Source organism: Oryzias latipes, chromosome 13 (assembly GCF_053564925.1).
Source record: "Oryzias latipes strain Hd-rR chromosome 13, Olatipes_Hd-rR_3.1".
Taxonomy (NCBI): Eukaryota; Metazoa; Chordata; class Actinopteri; order Beloniformes; family Adrianichthyidae; genus Oryzias; species Oryzias latipes.
Window position 1 is genome coordinate 22,164,441 of NC_136249.1, and position 19,180 is coordinate 22,183,620.

General features: G+C 36.6%; 1 protein-coding gene across 2 annotated transcripts in view; it reads left to right on the forward strand.

Moving 5' to 3' along the window:
• The window catches only part of ppp1r37 (protein phosphatase 1, regulatory subunit 37), a 40,117-nt gene that overhangs the window by 9,922 nt on the left and 11,015 nt on the right, over positions 1-19,180 (forward strand). For both annotated transcript variants that reach the window (XM_004075653.5, XM_078929934.1), the window contains exons 2-5: positions 6,260-6,357; positions 12,776-12,821; positions 13,031-13,131; positions 16,703-16,822. In XM_004075653.5, coding sequence (XP_004075701.1) covers positions 6,260-6,357; positions 12,776-12,821; positions 13,031-13,131; positions 16,703-16,822 — 365 coding nt within the window. The remainder of the gene's footprint in view (positions 1-6,259; positions 6,358-12,775; positions 12,822-13,030; positions 13,132-16,702; positions 16,823-19,180) is intronic.

Below are 19,180 nucleotides of genomic sequence, written 5' to 3' on the forward strand. Positions count from 1 at the left end.
TCCACCAGTGGTAGTGTGGGGTTCTGTGTCTTTCCATGCAACCTTCCGATCAGAGGTCGACCGCCCTACTGCTGCACCCCGGCTGCCCGTTAGGTGTTATGTGTGAAAGCAAGCCAAAACCGTGAAGGGGAAAATGACCAGGTCCACTACCCCCCCCCCCCCCCCCCTTTAGTTTACTCTAAAACCAAAGTTTTTTTAACACCTTCTCAAAATTCCTTTCATGCTTGATCAAACCTGTTTAGTTGGTAGAACTAAAATGGGTAAAAATGTCATTCACCATTGAATTTATACTGATGTTGTTTAGCATGGTACCCTAAAGTCGGGGAACCCTCTTTTGCATTTCTATTTCCAATTTAAATACTCTTCTGATTCTGAAATCCTACTTTCTGGATATGAATTGTGTTACTAGTAATGAGTTTGCCTTTCCTGTTACGATTGTTGTGTGTTGCATTTCCGGACTTATTTCCTGTGATGTTTATAATTGTCCTTTTTGTGTGTGTTTTGTCCCTCGAGCCAGTGTATTCTGTGTATTGCCAACAGTTAACCTGAATTTCAGAGAAGTGTTTTAACGCTGCTACTTCCCCTTTCCTTCTGTTCCTTTCGCATGGCTCCTTATTATTCCTACATGTAGCAGCAGTTTTGGACAAAACCTATTAAAACAAAAACAGAGCAAGAGGAAAACAAGTAACAGAAAAACATGAAATTTGATAGTTCTACACCGAGACTGGCTCCTCTTTTTGTTTTTAAACACTTTTAGCTTTCATTTGTTGAAGTTGCCAATTGTAAATCCCCTTGACAAATAAGTAATAGATTATTTTTTAATTACAAAGGAAACACATCATTGTTCTTCAATTCTGTCGTCAGTGCTCTGTGGTCTGTTTTCCCACTAATTAATAGTCTGTGTGAAAATACTGTGCTCTATGTATGGCACCCTCCCCACCCCAAACCTCCCTTTCCCTCAGGAAATGTTTACATACACACTTGTGGAACAGCAGCTCTGCGTAACATTTTTCCAAGGACACCGAATTTACTGAAACGCACAGACTATTCTCTGATATGCTCTGCAGCATACCCACATGAGCTGTAAACCCACAGTGCAATCCACAATTTTCAGGCATGTTCTGTAAGCAAATTGCATTAACCTAGAGAAGTTTGCAAGAATTTGTTTTAATAAATCTTTTCTTTGTTTAACCTTCCTCTGGTGTTAGCTTTCTGCTGCCATCTGTGGTGTTAGCGGGTCATTTTGGACCCGTGTATTAAATCAGCCATAAAATACCCTAAAAACAATTTTTTATCATCCAAAGTTTTTCTTAACTCTTGTTTAGATGGTTGGGCTCCCTTATCCATGAAAAGATTGGTTTTAATATTTTTTTTGGCCCCCTGGGCCTTCGTTTTTAACAGCATACCCCTTGTTTTCAATGTCTAAAAAGTGGTCAAATGAACCTTAAGAGAAGAAGGCAACAAAATAATCAGTTGTTCTGTTACCTGAGTGTTACTAAGAGAAATTAAAACACATTTCTTAAATGTTCAACAAAAAAAAGATTTTAATTTTAATATTATCAAATATAGTAACATCTATGGTGTTCGGGTCATTTTTGACCCGTATATATTTACTTCAAGAAAAGGGCAAAAACAAGTCTTTTTTCCACACAATAGAACTTTAATACAATATTTAACAATATGAAAAACAGAACAGTCGTAAAAAATAAAAAATTACAATAAAACAAAGATTTGCAAAGTCAAATAAACAACAACCAATCAAGAAAATCACACCAAAAGAGATCAAGTACTTGTTCTATAAAAACTCTGTGCAAACAACATGCCTGTGTGTGTGTTTAGATGCACGTGTTGCAAAAAGTTACACTTTTAGTGTGTTCTTGCAACACTGCATAGTGTTGCAGGTGAAGCACACTTTGTAGGTTTTTCTGTCCATATTGCTAGGGCAGACCTGACACCTCTTTCTTTCTCAGCGAGGTGGTCTCACTGGCATTGTGGCTGTGGCTGGAGTGCTTGAGGCAGGGCTGGCTTCTGAGGGGGAAGGTGATGCTGATGCTCTTCTTGTTGCTGTGGATGTGGATGGCTTGTTTGGGACCCCTGCAGCTGTCTGACCAAGTCTGCAGCAGCCGGAGCTCGGGGCACCCGTTCCTGTTGCTCAATGTGTGGCTTGACAAGGGCATTCCCGAGCTCCTCAAGAAACATTCTCCGCTTGGTGTTTTGGGTTGAATTCCACACTTGGTGAATATTGGTCCACAACACAAATGCATTGTATGTAGACACATTGAAGATGTTGTAAAACACAACCATTGGCCATCTCCTGGTCATTTGCCGGCAAGTGTAGGTGGCAGTAAGCTTGTCCAGGTTGTCCACTCCTCCTTTATTTTTGTTGTAGTCCAGGATGATTATGGGCTTTTTGTCACTTCGTGACCCCAGGGGTCATTTTGATGATGTTTGCAGCAGCTGTCCTTCCATGTGCATCAGGAGGAACTGTGCTCCAACGGATGTTGCCACGTTTGGATTGGAATGATTCAGCAGGAGTAGCTTCAGCACCAGTGACCTCCTCTGCAGACTGATCACTTGTGTCTGTTTCTTCCAATTGGTACTCCACATCATCTTCGTTCTCAGCTCGGCCCGCTCATCTCCATCGCAAAAATCCTGTGTGTCCTCTGCCTCATTTGCAAGAAATATTTGATCCAAAACTTCATTTACATTGAATTTTCTCCTTATTGTTGCATCCTGTGAATTGGAGATGTTTACTCTGCAAGTCACCACCTCTACACTCAAATGACTTGACAAGTCTCTCCCATTGTTTGTTCTCACAAAAAGGCAAGGAGAAAAGCCCCTAAATGAAGCTCAAGTGGTTGGAGGAAGAGGCTGTTGGTTGATTCTGTGTTTATGATTTCATTTTTGTCATTTTTTATTGTTTTATAATCGAAAATTTTAACCGGGTCAAAAATGACCCGAAGACCACAAAAGTCATTTTTTTCATCAGCGCACTTTATAATTTCGTAAAAAAAATAATAAAGCTTTTATTTTGTTCAAATGGAAGTCCCTGACAAAGTCAAAAAGTTTCAGCGCAAAAAACAAATGTATGAAGTACTTTTATGCATGCTAAAACTCAAAACGGGTCCGTAGGGACCCTAACACCATAGGAAGGTTAACTAAGTTTTCTGTCAGACATTTATGCATTTGGTTGTTTTCATAAGTATTGTTTTTTTTTTCAAACAAAAGTGGAACTGAATTTTTTTCTACTAATATATTTGTTACAATTTAGTAATTTTGTTAGACATCAGGTATTATAACAAAAAGGTGCAAATAAATGTAACACTTTATAATAATAATAATGAGTAATATAAATATAACCTCTTGCTCTGTCTACAAAGGTTTGGTAGAATACTAAAGAAAAGGTTGTCCCAATGTGAAGACTGCAATATTTTAGCAAAAATATCATAAGAGTCATTTTTGCACAATAAATTGGCCTCCAATAATTAAAGCACCATATATTTTTTTGATGTCATATTTCAAGAAGTCATCACAAAAAATCTCTTGTTATATTATTTTTTTAATTTTAGTCTGTCAAAACACTTCTCAAATTAAAATAATAATAAACTTTGTTCATGCTATAATTTTTATTCAAATTATTTTCAGCACATAAACAAAAGTCTAATGGTCTAAAAACAAACATCATTGATATGGAAACAATGCAATGTTTTCCAGTATTCTCTGTATTGTCTTGTTTTACTCTGAAATTAAATAATCAAAGAAGCTACTGGACTGACAAATAAGTCTTTAAATCAAATTGTAGAGTAAAATACACTTGTATTTTTAATTTATTATAGTAGTCTATTGTGCACGTAACAGTTTAACATAGTGACTTTATTCTTTGAGCATCTATGAAGGATTCATCAGAAAGTTCTTTCCAAGTCTCCTGCAGAAGTTCTCATAAATGCTTGGCTCTTGTTGGTTGCATTTCCTTCACTCTTCTTTCCAGTTCATTCCCAAACGGTTCCATGATATTCAAGTCATTTTGACAAAGTACAAGTTCTGCACAATGAACCAAAGATTTAAAGTTTTGAGTCATCGCTCCGTGACACCTTCTTTCAGTCTTTAGTAGTTCAGTGGTGTTGTTCTTGAGCCCAGGCAAGCCTCTTTGGCTTATTTCAATATCTTAGCAATGCCTTTCTTGCTGCAACTTGTCCTGCCAACCCCACTGCTCAAAGTCTTTACTGTTAAAATTGTGACTGGCTTACCAAGACCACAAGCCGGTCAGTTTCTCCTAGTTTCTGAGTGCCTTTAGAAGGTAAAACAAACATTACTCACTAACACATTGGCTGTTCATGCAATGTCTGTAAGAAAGGCTTAAATTGTTCAGTGTCATGATAGTCTGCTACATTTTTCTCATTAAAACGACCCACTACTTTCAGCTGTATGATATTGTTCAATTAGAGTTCAAAATGGAATGGTATGGTACCACGGTACTAACACTGCTTTTATATAGGCAGAGAGGATTGTAAGCAATCAAAAAATATGAAACATGAGTAAGAATGACTTGATCCATTTCTATTGCAAATAAGCAGCTTTGAATTTAAGCGTTCAATGGAAATACCGGTAGTTTAATTTTCAAATGTAACAATATTTCAGATAGCCTTTACTATATTGAAGCTTTGGCAGTTTATACTTTATCCCTGTCCCATTTCAAATTATTCATTGAACCCTTAGATTTGGAAAAAAATACTTGAATCTTTGGGATGTTTTAAATCTTTGACTGATGTGTACATCAAACAAATATCGAATATAATGTAATATTAAAAAGGTTGCCTTTTGTAGGAGAATTATGTTATCTCAAGCATTTCTTCCAAACACACTAAAAACCTAGCCACCATAGCGTTGACACATGGGGTCAATTTTTGTAATGATCATGCTGGTGATGTTTTGGAATATATTCCTAATTTTTTTCTTTTATCCCTTCACTGCTGAGAAGTCATTAGTAAATAGGCAAATGTGAATTACATCAAGACAACATAAAAGATTGCAGTAATCGATTCAGCTATTCAGTGAAGGAAAAAAGAAACAAAGAGTTGTGAAAGATCTTAAATCTCTCACAGAAACAAATTTCCACAAAGACAGTTGAGCTGTTGCAGTAATGCTTAAGTCTCATTAGTTAGAACTCTTTTGTCAGTCATAAGTTGTATTAAATGCCATAATATTAGCAAATTTATGTTTTTGTTTGTTTGTTTTTTTGCTTCAGAAGTTTCTCTCTTTTCCCCCCCTTCAGTCGTTCAGCAGAGTGAGGGGTTTGAACATTGCCCACTCAGCTGACTGGAGTTAGCCTTTGAAAATATCTGGGAAGGCAAGGCCAGTTAAACCACACAAAAGCCAAGAACAATACCTCCTTTTTGTAGACCTCAGTGGGGCAGCTTCTAAAAGGGTTACAATATATGGATATGGCTGTACTATCAGTAGTGTTCCCTCAAGCAAAATACACATGACAAACAAAGAAAAATCCTCTGTGTGCTATCAGTCCATATTTTAAGATCAGTGTAGTTTTGAACCAACACGTGTAGCACTTCCAAGTTTTTAGAGCAACTTTTCATTTTACTGTATATTTTGACTTGCGGAACCCTGAAATGGATCAAATAAAATTCTGTATAAGCTACAAAAGCTATAGAAATTCTTGCCTCTACACATGTCATAACATCACATCCATATCAAAAAAGCAATAAGTAACTTTGTTGAGAAATTCAGTCATTTTATGCTGAATGTCACATGCTCACTGGCTTTAGATAGCTGCAAATCTAGAGTAACATTAGCAGATGTGTCCAACTTCAGCAGCATTGCAGCTGTTGCAGCTTGGGAAGCACTCTTGAATTTTAGATAGAGAATACTAATGTGTTTAGTCCAAATAAATTGGATGGATAAAGATTACAAAAAGTATTTGCTAGCTACATGGTAAGTGCTTTGACTGGGCTGATCTTTATCACTACACATTGCTGAATTATGCTGAGGTTTTAAATTGCTCTCATGTGGACACACTAAGGATGAACACAAAGTTGTTTAGGGACTACGCGTTCTGTAAAATGTGTCCCCTGGCAAGAAAAATCTTTGACTTATTTCATGAATTTTTTTTACTAGTTTTGCTGTGCTGCAGTCACTGAGCTTTCCTGTCGCTTTGATTTGTTTGTATGTTTGCGTGTTAATCTCTTGATGTGTTTATACAATAAAAAGCCTTAATCTTTCAAACCTTTTCCCCTGTGCTTTCCAGCTCAGAATGTGACGGTGGAGGAGATCCTCACTTGTTATAAACAGGCCTGCCAGAAACTCAACTGTAAACCTATACCCAAAGTGCTCCAACAGATACAGGTAAGGATATTCTAATGTAAAAAAGGTATTTAAATGGCACATAGATTTATGGAGATGAAGAAAGCACATCTTGGTCTACTCAGGAATTAATTTTCCAAATTCAAAGAACTTTGGTGAAACATATTCACATTTTTGACAGAGTGTTCATTTCTCAACTGAATGGCCATTTGCATGCATTTATTAATTTAATCATCAAGGAGGTAAGAGATTTTTCATATGATCAGCATTCATTCATCTTCTTCCGTTTATTACCTTTCGGGGTCACGGGGCTGCCGGAGCCTATCCCAGACACTTGTGGTCGAAGGCAGGGGGCACCCTGGACAGGTCGCCAGTCTGTCACAGAAATGATCAGCAGCTATCTCAAAATAAGTAATCAGATTAACACAAATTGATATTTACCAAAAAGGATGATGTTTCCCGCCATGTCTCCCTTTTTGATTGGTTTAAATTAAAGCTGTATTTCGATGCATGTGTAAAGGAATTTAAAATCATATAATCAAGACGTGAGGCCAAATGTAGCGTGGGGTATCTGGGGCAACTGCTTTTTCCTCGATGTGGAGTACAACAAATCAATCCCCTAATTAGCAAAGTTTGTGCTATAACTATCAACGCTATCATGTTTACTGGAGACAGTTTTGAAACTAACAGCAAGTTTCATACCTATGTCTTTAAGTACAAAAGCCCTCAATAAATCAGAAAACAGACTAAAACATACTGTATATAGACTTTCTGATTATCCCATTTCCAAATTCCATGTAATTGCAAACTATCTGTTTATTGCAATTGTTTGGTAAGTCTGAGTTGTTCCATTTATTTTGCTATAGTTTTCAGTCTGTCTTCCAGTAATTTTTCATCAATGATTTTGTCACTTTTCTCATCTCTTACACTCCTGATTCAATTTTTTTTGTCAGTCTGATGTGGATCAGGTCAATTTCTGAATCAGTTTGAAATTCATAATCAATGGGAATGGGAATTTTTACAATTATACAAGGGGATCCTTCAGTGATGCATGTGTGTTCTGAATTGTATTTCCAATTATTCTGGGTAAAAATAAAAAACGCATTTTAAAAAAAACTAAAATATTCAACGTCTGAAACCTGAGACGCTACAGCATTCACAAACTCATTAGGGAAGTCAATGATGCCACCAAAAAATCATCTTTGAAATTGTGTCTGGGTTTCAAGTTTATCACATAACAAATTATCTATCTTTACATTTTAATTCCAAAATTCCTTAATCAGATGGAAGGCAATGTTATAAAAAAGGGGATTCAGCTTCATCACGAGTTTGACCTTTTTATGTAACTCATTATTGTGGCTGGCCAGGACAGTCATGTGCCCTGTAATCCCTTGACTTAAGCAATTTTTTTAACTGAAGAGGGAAGTTATTGGGGTTCTTTTTGTATGTTTTGCAAATTTTGTGCTTTATGTAATCACACACTCAGAAGATTTCTAGTACAGTAGTCCCTTGTTTATCACTCTACACATAGAAAATTTGACCCTTTTTGTCTTTTTTCCCCTGAATATCAGATGTGTTTTTTAAACGGTGTAGAAATAGAAATGTCAAGCTTTGGAAGGAGAAGCGCTAATTCTTGTTTTATTATTTATCTGTTGACTTGTAGCCCAATTTTACTAGACAAGGAAAGTTAACTTGAACAGTGAACCCTGGGTTTTTCTAGAGAGATGTTTTCCCAATTTTGACTTCTCAGAAGATAAGGCACTTTGAAATCTTGGTCTAGTTATTATTGTGTCTTGTTTCCTTTTTGTTTTTCTTTTATCTTGGGAACTTTCCTCTGTTAGGACACTTTAGGACACCATTATTCTCTGCCTTTTGTACCATATCTTCAGGTAGATTATTATAAGGCTAGTTTGAACTCTTCATATAATTTTTTGTTGTTTATTTAAATCTATTTTAAGCTTACCTTGCCTTGCCTTGTCTTCTGTTATTATGTGCTTTAATTGGAAAGCTGCTTAAAATAATAAGGATTATTAAACTCATGATTTTTGGCACCAATCATTTTAATTTGGTAATGCCGCCAAGTCATTGCAGTCCATTAGAACACCTGTCAAAAAGGGCCAGAACTAATGGCAAAAATTCTTAAAGCCAGACAGCATCCAAGGCAAGAAAATCTTACAAATTTGGTGTTTAAATTGTTTAAAAAACTGTTTTTTTTAGGAAGAGACAAAAAAGAATATTGATATTGATAAATTATAATGTATTAATATTTACTTCAGTGTTTTAGTTCACAAAGGATTGCTAGAATACATTTATTATACACAGACTGTGCATTTTAAGTTTTAATTTGTCTTTTATTATAATTTGCTGCCTAAAAAAAAATCCAACATTCAATACCTCAGAAAAGTAAAGGTTTACTCAAATAATTTTCAAAATTTACATTTTAGACAATGGAAAAATATAACTATTGTATGAATGTAACACTCAATATGTGAATGGGGCTTGCATTAATTGAACTGCTGATCAATGCAGTATGGCATGGGGCAATGAGTTGTGCTGAAGTATGTCAAAGTCCATGCTACCCTGAGCATGTATCTCTTTTGTGTTGCTGGATCTTATGTCTCACTCACACCTCATATCAAATGACATGGCTTCTCAGTAACTGCACTGAACCATATCAAACTTGAAATTTAGGCATGTTCTCTCCCCTGCCAGATTGCAGAGTCTTGGTTTCTTAAATAAATGCAAAATCCTATTAAATCTGAAAAGAGCCACTCATCAACAGTAGCTCAGTTAAAATGCCACTGATGTTGTGTTTGGTTGAAGAACACAGAAACAAAAACTACAGTTGAAGTCTGTAGTGTGTTCTGGAAACATGTGGTTGGTGGCTGAAGCTCACATTACAGCAGCAGTTTACTCCTTGTGATTCTCCACCAAATTCTTTGTTCCTTTTTATTTAAAATGTCCTAGAATCATCAACAATCTCTGTGAATTGGGTTATGGCTAGGTCTTTCTGAATACATTTTTATTCTGATCTTATTTTATATAAAGCTTTTTTAAATTTTATTTAACCAACATTTGTCCTATTTACATACTTGATACAGAATCCAAATGAATTGTACTAAAACATGTACTGTCCGCTTCTGACTCAACTTAAAAACTGGAGTTTTCTTTATATCACCACATAGAACAGAATGAGCTGTGGTAACAGCTTATGAACAGGATTAAAAGAAACAGAGAGCTGAATCAGGTTAAATGTGCACAAAGTTTAAATGGGCTTAGATGAAAATGGGCTTGCCGAAGCAGATAACATGATTGCATCCTCAACTGCAGTGAGGTTAAGATAGGTTAATCCTATTCTCTGTGCTTGAAAACCTGACTTATCAGCATCATTGTTTAGAAGTAGAGAAATCTATTGGTGTAGTTATTCTTAGAAAAACTAGCCATCTAAATTGACTACAGGACATGTGCAGTAAGAGTATTGAGGAGCTGTTGTCCCTGTTTATCTCTCCATTGCATTCTTTAACAATTCAAAAAAGATGTCGCATACTCTAAATTACCAGTGGTCAGAAAAGCTATATTCCGGTACCTTTTTTTTGCTTAGCAGGAGCACTATTTAGCGGCATTGTGTTGAATGCCAGCTCTACAATAACTCCAATCAAAAGTCGTAAAACTTGGACACTTGGCAACCTTGTGCAACATTTCTGCTTCTGCAGTTCTGTTTTGGCCAGGAGGTTGTCATTAACAATCTGCGCCTTGTATGCACCTAAGCTTAATGCTCTATCTGGAGTTTAGTCCTACATATGTGGCACCAGGTTTTAAATCTTCTTCAAACTATTCTGAGCAGCCATGTCTTCATGATGAGATAAAGCGCCTAAAAATATAGAGCGGCTTGTTCCCACTTAAAAACATTTTTCATGAGGCAAATGTAGTTCTAAAGCACATGTGGGCTGCACGGTGGCGCAGTGTTTAGCGCTCTTGCCTCACAGCAAGAAGGCCCCCGGTTCAAGTCCCGGCTGGGGGACATGAAAAACACAACATCAATGGGGGACCTTTCTGTGTGGAGTTTGCATGTTCTCCCCGTGTATGCGTGGGTTTTCTCCGGGATCTCCGGCTTCCTCCCACCTTCCAAAAACATGCTTCATAGGTTGATTGGCAACTCTAAATTGTCCACAGGTGTGAGTGTGAGAGTGAATGGATGTGTGATTGAGGATATTCCACCCTGCGACAGACTGGCGACCAGTCCAGGGTATCCCTTGCCTACGCCCAAGTGGCCGGGATAGGCTCCGGCAACCCCGTGACCCCGAAAGGGAATAAACGGTTAAGAAAATGAATGAATGAATGTGTCAAACCCAAGGCCCGCAAGAGCATAAAAGTTTTTAATTTCTTAAGATAAAAAGTTTTTTTAGTTGATAACATATTATTTATGTGTAGCTGCAGTTGTGATTATTCAATGTTTGCAACTCTTATGTGTATATGCAGAGAAATTGTTGTCATCAAACCATCAGTTGGATGCAAGGCTGTGTGCAGCCTTTTTTGTAAAATGTTACACCATAATATATGCAGAAAAAAATTAAAAGGATTTATGCTAGAGTAACAAGCAAACATGTTTTCTTTGTAACTGTAATTGTCACTTTAAAAAGTTATAATACATAAATAATGAGTTATTTAACAATAAGGACATTTATTTTTCATTACATTTAGTTACAGGTATAAGTTATATCTGGCCCTTTGAGGACAGCCGCTATGCTGATGTGACCCTCGGTGAAAATGAGTTTGACACCCCTGTTCTAAAGTAACTGCAATATATTGAGATGCAAGCTATGTAACTCTGTTTGTCTATTATCTTTCTTTTTTGGGCATCAATAATTGAGTTTTGCTAATCATTCACCTTTTGATGCTGCTTTCTACATGTGCATATAGTTAATATTCCAATAATTTTAAGATGAAAATAGCACTTCTTGGCTCCAAAAAGTTCATTTATCCTTAGGAGAAAAATAAAGAATACATTCTTGCTCTTTTCAACACAAAAACCAAAACCAAAAATATTTTTTTCTAGCTCAACAAATATTTTAATTTGTTACAGGCTCTTAAGTCTTGAATTATTAGTGTCAAATGTGCGTTCCTGTAAGTGTGCTTTGGAAAGAACAAAAACAGTCTAGCAAAAATAACTTTCAAAAAATTATATTTCAGTGCATTCAACCCTCTTACTTCTACTAAATAATAATTAGGGGATAAGCATTAAGTAGATTGAGAAAAGAAATCATAAAACTGCACGTAAATTACATTTTTGTTCAATTAGATCTTTCAATCTTCCATATTTATTACTTCTGTCATGCAGTACTATAGCCTTTTTCATTGGTAGTATAGTCAGCCTTTTCAGACTCAGCAATTGTCCGATCACGTAATGTTCTTGGGATCTGTTGAGTCATACCAGTGGCCATCAACTCAGTCTGCATCCATCATCATTACAGAACATTCATCTGCAACAGTGAAGTGGTCAGGGAGAGGTCATGGAGTTCATGCTGAATGAACCAGGCAGGAATTTGCTTTAGTATAGTTTAGAGGGCAACACACTGTTCATGTGTATGTGGGTGGAGGTTTTATCTGGGATAAGATGCCTGAGAATCACGTAAATTTTCTGATGTTATCAAAGATAAATTACTACTTGGACATCCCTGTCTAAGTTTAAGGAAAATAAAATCCTATTTTGCCTTCTAATGCACTTTATGTTTCCAGTGTGTGGTCACACAAAACCACAGGGTGTTGTTTGACACTTCTGGAGGTGAGGTGTTATTTATTTTTTTTATTTTTTTTAGAGGTGTAACAAACGGGCAACTTCAATTATCCAAAAATTATATTTTTCAATCAATGATAGGCATTTTATTTTCCTCCTTAGTTGATTGACCCCTTGACGCCTGAATTTATTTATAGCTTATAAGTAGATGCTATGGTGATTTTGGAGCCGAAGTGATTTGACGCATACTTGCATTAGTAATAGTCATCAAGAGGTTAATTCAAGTCATTTTATTTATACACCCCAATAATAAAACACAGTTGTCTCAATGAGCTTCGCTAATTGTACAGAACATAAAATCAGTTATAAAATACATTAGCTAAGTGCTAAACTAAACTAAACAGAGTAAACTAAATTGGGCATCCCTACCCTTAGAACCTCTTTCTGTATAAGGAGAAACTCTCCCAGGATGGACAGACAATATACCAGGACTGTTAACGAAAAATTACCTTATCTAACACTACAACTACATGTTTGCATAGTGTACCAGGTTCAAAAAATGTTCACAGTAACCAGAAAACCAACGGATTAGTCCCACTATGCAACATTTGAGTCTGTCCACTGTTCTCCCTTTTTTACTTCGCTTGAAACTTTCATAATAGAAAACGGACTTTTTTTTTTTTTTAAATTACTTTCACAAAATGAAACCCGTTTTTTTCTTTGTAGGAACTTAAAGACCTTACCCTGCGAAATGAATGCTTGGATTTGAAAGGTAAGTAAATAGAAATGCAATAACAGAAAAAAGTAAGGACAGATTTTTTGTCAAAGATACAAAATGTTTCCACAGGTTTTTTTACAAGAGAATGTAAGTCCTGTTGAAACTAGGGTCATTCAGTACACACACATTCTTCCTCTGTAATGGAATAATTTCCTGAACTGCCTTTTTTTTTATATGACATCAGACCTGCTGTTTGTCTGCAGGTGAAAAACTGGACTACAAAGCATGCGAGTCTCTGGAGGAAATTTTGAAGAGAGTCCAGTTTAAAACGGTCGACCTGGAGCAGACCAACCTGGATGAAGATGTAAGTTATTCATTGCTATCTACGTTTTATTTCTCCCAGAATTCATTTTTGCCTCCAGCCATACTCTGATCCGTTTACTTCTCTAGAAGGATGTGGAGTGTTGTCATGGGTTTGCTTAAATTACCCCAGAGTTTAACTTGTGTAAACAACTTCTGGTGCTGTTTGGCTGTACGCAAACACACAGAGCTGCAGTGTGGTGTGTACGGATACCAGTCCTGGACACTTCCTGTCATACTGCAGATATGCTGTATACAAATGTCCCCCCCTGACATATAAAGTCCCATGGGATCCCTTTTGTTAATGAAAATATTCACTGATAACGGTATGTCTCAGTAAAAAGATATTTGGTGATACATTCAACCTTACACTTTAAAATGATGCTTCCAGTTTCCTGCTGTTTTCCGTGCACTTCTAAAATGTTTCTTCTGTCCTCAGACACTTGCTTAGAGTCTCTGTCTTGTTTTCTTATTTTCCTGACTGTTAGTAAAATGCTTATTTTGTTGTTTTTTTTTGTGGGGGGTTTTTGTGGTCCAAACCCCCTCCAGAATCTGATCAAAGGTTTTGGAGAGCAGTGGAAAAATGTTGGCTTTAAATTAAGCTCCATTTCGAAGTGCTCCTTGGTACCGGTAATTGTGAATATTGTTGGTGAAGCCCATCATAACAATTTCCAACTTACCCTTGGAAGTTGCTGTATTTAATGCTGCAAGAGTAGGTTATAATTGGTTAGCATTTGACAGACTGACGGTTGTTATGAACCAGGTTAAACAGGATTATTTATTTTATCTTTGCATCTCAGCAACTCACTGTAACATGGCTTTTGATTTTCCAACATGTTTGGATCCTTTAAAAATGAGCTTCAACATTTTTTGGAAATGCACTCAGACCAGAAATGTGGTCCTCCCCAACCTGCAGACCAGAATGTACGGTAATCTTCTAGTGTCTGCAGATTTCCAAAGTCTACGGAGGTAAATCAGGCATGTTGGAGCATGAAAACTAGTAAAACCTGCAGGGTAGGCAGAAGTGCAGACTCACTTAGAAACATTGCCTTTCAGGCGTGATATCTAGATATCTAAAAGATAGCTTGCCAGTTCTTACTAAGTACTTCAGAAGAGGTGAGCGGACATGACAAAATCAAAGCAAATGGTGACAGATGCACTCTTGTTTTGTAACCAATTTGGAGTGTTTCCCTTGAAATCAAGCAGCCAAATGAGTCACTTCATGACTCACTAGAAAGCAGCACTTCAACTGAAACCTGGTTGTGGTATAGAGCACACGTCCAGTTTGATCAGCAGAATGATTTGACTCCAATCTGCAACAGTGGCATCTTACTGGGAACGATCTCTGAACAAGAAGAGAAGAAAAGGTTTTTGGGAAGCCTGAGGAGAGGGACGGCCATTGAGAGAACGATCACATGCACTTTTTATTGGACTATGTGTGACTCATCCACACGCCCGCTAAATAAACAGGCCTGTGTATTTTCGGTCGTGTTTTCCGTTAACACTGAGAAAAATAGGACATGTTAAAAGATCTGAGACAGGGGGCAGCATGTCTGATGACGCCACTGTGCTTTTACTTAAAAAAAAAACTAGATCACTTCCTGTACCTTAGTGCGCAAAAGCAAACATCCATTATTATTTTACAGCAGTTCTTTGCTTTCATGGTGAGCTATGACCATGTGCATTTTTTAAAGGTTGTTAAATATTACTAAATTACCTTAATAGATTTATTGGATTTTATAATATTTTATCTACATTAACAAAGGAAAGAGCCACACTGACACTGCTCTTATACATTCTGTAACATGTATGATTTAAACACTTAAATCACACTTTACTCTTTTACTGTACAGGATCACCTGCTTTTGTTGCAGTTTCATTAATTTCCTACAAACTTCTTTTCATCAAAGACGACTGCTTTTATTTGGACAACAGCTGTTAAATTGTTACTTAAAAGACAATTTGTGGTAATGGCTTTTTTAATGCACACAACTTCTTTCATACATTCATTTATTTTTTTTGTTGTTGCTTGCATGAGGCAGTCAAACAAATGAGCGTGTTTTCATAATTTAGAAAAAGCTTTTTTGTTTTTGAGTGTTTTCAGAAATGCCAGTGCTTGGTAAAAACATGAGCAAATCATCTTTAACATAAAATACAAAAAATGGAATTACTAAGTTTTGAAGCCACAACTGAAATGATTATGATTGGCATAAGACAAAGCACAACTCATACCCCCATGCTGCCATTCATCTTTATGAACAGTTTAAACTGTTTTAAAAATGGCTTCCTGGACTCTTCATGGTCAACAATAGTAAAATGTTTATTTATTTATTTATTCCCTTTTATAGTATTAGTTGTATTTGATAGTATTCTCTGAGTCACTTAACATACTCTTAACACTCAACATACCTCATACATCAAATTGACCCAGGAACATCATCTCTGTTCCTCACAAATGAACATAACAGGAGGGTTAACAATGTATTTATTTCAATTTATTTCTAATATAAGTCGCTGCAGAGTATAAGTCGCACCCCTTGCCAAACTATGAAAAAAAAGGGCGACTTATAGTCCGGAAAATACGGTAAATACTTATAGTATCAGCCCGTTTGTAGTCTTACTACAAAGAACAGACTGTTCTCACCAGTAATCTAACCTCTTGATGTCTGAATTTATTTCCAGATTTGTAAAAAAAAAAAATTTAAAAAAATATAAAAAACTTTACTTGTGTTTTGCTTTCAAGTAGATGCTGTGTTATGGTTAATTTGGAGCCAAACTGGTTTGATGCAAATCTACTTCAAGGGGTTAACTTTATAGAAATCTTGAGAGCTTCTCTGTGTTTAAGTCCAAGAGAAATCCACTGTCGAGGTTTTTAAAAAGAAACTAAAGACACATCTATTTAATTCGACTTTTAATTCGATTTCGTAGGTGGGACCGAGAATTTTACTGCTTGGGTTGGGTTTTTTACGTCTTAACTTATATTAATTTAGATTGTAGGTGTTTTAGACTTTTTTATGCCGTTTTTTTGCATTCACTTATTTTAATTTATATTTTGGTATTTTAGCTGTTTATACCTTAACTGTTTATTTAATTTTAGACTGTTTACCAGTGTCTTCTCACCCTTGGCTGGGGTCTTTGTGTTCGGGCTCCCAGAGTTTTGCCCCTGCTTGACCTTTGGCATCTCTTGTTCTGGGTCTTCCGAGCTGTCTGGCCTGGTGTGCCTAAGTCGAGGGCACTGGACCCGGGGGTTGGGGGGCTGTGGGGCAGGAGGTGCTGGGGATGCGTTGTGCTCGTGTTGCTTGGATGCCCAGCCAACAGCTCTTTAGCTTTTATAATAATTTCTCTTTTATTTGTCTTTGTTTTTGTGTATTTTATTAAGAGGGGCTTATTTCATTATTTTATTGCATGTGTGGGGATTGTTTTTTTTTTTTTTTTTTGCACCTTGAGCTGCTCTTTTTAGCATGAAATATGCTATAGAAATAAAATAAATTTGAATTTAAAAGTTTAAATTAATAAATGTAAGATTGTTTTTCTACATTCCTTAAAATTCGTTCTCTTCCTCACATCCCTTGCAGGGTGCTTCAGCGCTCTTTGATATGATAGAGTACTACGAATCGGCCACCCATCTCAACATATCCTTTAATAAGCACATCGGCACACGAGGATGGCAAGCTGCTGCTCACATGATGAGAAAGGTAAGGCGTGATGTTTCCTTGTCATGTTTCCATACGCAAGCTGGCATTGAAAATGGAATGGATTTTTGTTTTGTTTTTTAACACGTACCGGTACCATTTGTTTTTGAGGACACTTTAAAATCTAAACTTCAATGACAGGTTATCATCCAAAGCATGTTTTGCACATGCAAGTATCTAGAGGTCTGAAGCTGGTTTTGTCACCCCCTCGATACTTTTCACAGCCCCAGTTGTATTCTGGGAGTTTTACTCTGTCACCTCTCCTATGTGGTTGCCTTTGCCTAAATTTTGGCCAAGGGGTCCAATCCTCTGGGGAGTATTTGTGGGCAGAAACGTCTTCTTGCAGAGTATTTCCTGAGTGCCGCAGTGGTTGTGGTTAAACCCGATCCTGAGTAAACTCATTTACAAGACAAACCAAATATTCTAGCCCTTACCTCACCTCCTAATCAAAATGGTATGTGGTTTTATCCATATTGGTGCTACTGTTTGGGTGTGTATTTGAATTGATTGATTGCTACTTTTAATTTTTATCCATATTGATGCTGTTCTGACAAATAGACTCTACATTGTGTTACTAACTACTTAATTTTGCCACAACACTCCATCTGGAAAGTGCATACAAACATCTCAAAGCCCCAAACTTCCAACAACGATGACTAACCTCATCATATTGTTTTCCTTAAACACATTTAATGTTTTTTCTCCCTTTAAAGTTATTTTAATCAGATGAGAAGGTCTAATGATGCATTTACGCAAATATGTCATCCTAAATAACTTTTCCATCTAGTATGGATCTTGTTTTCTTGACTAATTATTTCAATAAAGTCATGAGTAGTAGTTGTAATAGTTGTAATCATCTTAAAGTTGTAAGAGGCAAAAAGATTCATCAGTTCACTTATCTGCCATAAAAAACATTGAACCCTTTTTATCTGTATTCACTAAAAAATGTACTTTTATAAATAGTTTTTTGTGCAAAGCAGTCCATTTTATTCTGTTTTGTAGCTTTTAAAGCAATCTTATTTTCCAGCTTTTTTTAAACCTCACATCTTCTCACATTTGTTGTCTCACACTCAGACCTGAGATATTCTCTGGGCTTTGCCTTACTTGGTTGAAGTCTCCACTCTGGAGCTAAGCAGCATTGTTTGTTTGTCATCTGCACACTATTATTAAAACCTAATCACAGTCCCAGCCCCCTGTTTCCAAATTTTCTCTGAGGTAGGCATTCCTGTGTTCTGTACACTGTTCAAAGGTCATAGTCCAGTCCAGTCCTGTTTGTCAGCAGCAAACTTACAAATGTCCTTAGCTTTCTGTGTCTCTGCATGGACACCTTGTCCTGAAAAACAACCATTAATCAAAAGCAGTATCTCTACATTTCGATCAGATTGTCAGAAAGGTGGGTATAGAAGAGCAAGTATTCCACTGTGTAGGTCTTCTTTGAGATGGGTTAGCAGCATTTCAGCTGTGACAAAAACTGCAAAGTTTAATCTTGTTATACTTATAAAGTCAAACTAGTCAGAGATAAATCATCCCCACTGTCACACTTTCTGTTACTCACCAGCCACTTCACCACCTAAAATGCATTTGTCCTTTTGGAAACAGTCCTCCATATGATCCTTCCTCCTGTCCAGTTGAAGCACTTCCAAACCAAGATCACTCTTGCTTTCTGTCATTGCAGAACTGGTTAAACAAAGAACCATTAATGTTTAAGAAACCTGTTTAGAAACACGTTTTCTCACTTCAACTTTCAGTATCTAAAGCAAACGGCAACTTTAGGGGGAAAGATTGTCTGGAACTATTACTATGACCGCAATGTGCTGGTTCTTGGTGTGATAACTTTTTAATTCCCACTGTTAGGGAGATGTGCTCAGACATGGCTCCTCAAGCCTTCATTCTCTCCTGGTAAATGTGATGTCCCTCAAGTGATTACTCTTGGTCGTGTCTTGACTATTCTTGACTTTTTTTTATCTCCTGGGTGTCTTATTTATAGAAATTGTTTGTTAATTTCAAAGCTGATCATACACTGTTAGCAAATGACAAAGCCAATGCTGACATCTGCTGATTTCATACTGAATATGAGGTCCACAGTAAAAAATGTTCATGTGACATTTGACACCAGTTTCGACTTTAAGCAACATAAGGCTTCAGTTGTTTGATATTGGACTTTTTATCCATAAAATGATCTGTTTTATGTTGCATCCTGCATGTTGGCATTTAATTATTCCTGAATTTACTGCTGTAAGCTTTGCATTTTATGCAAACTCTGGATTTTCCTAGAAGTCTGCATCTAAATTACTAACTGAACTTTTGATCCTCAACCAGATATGACAATTTTGATATTTTTGTGTTTTTGTATTGATTGAT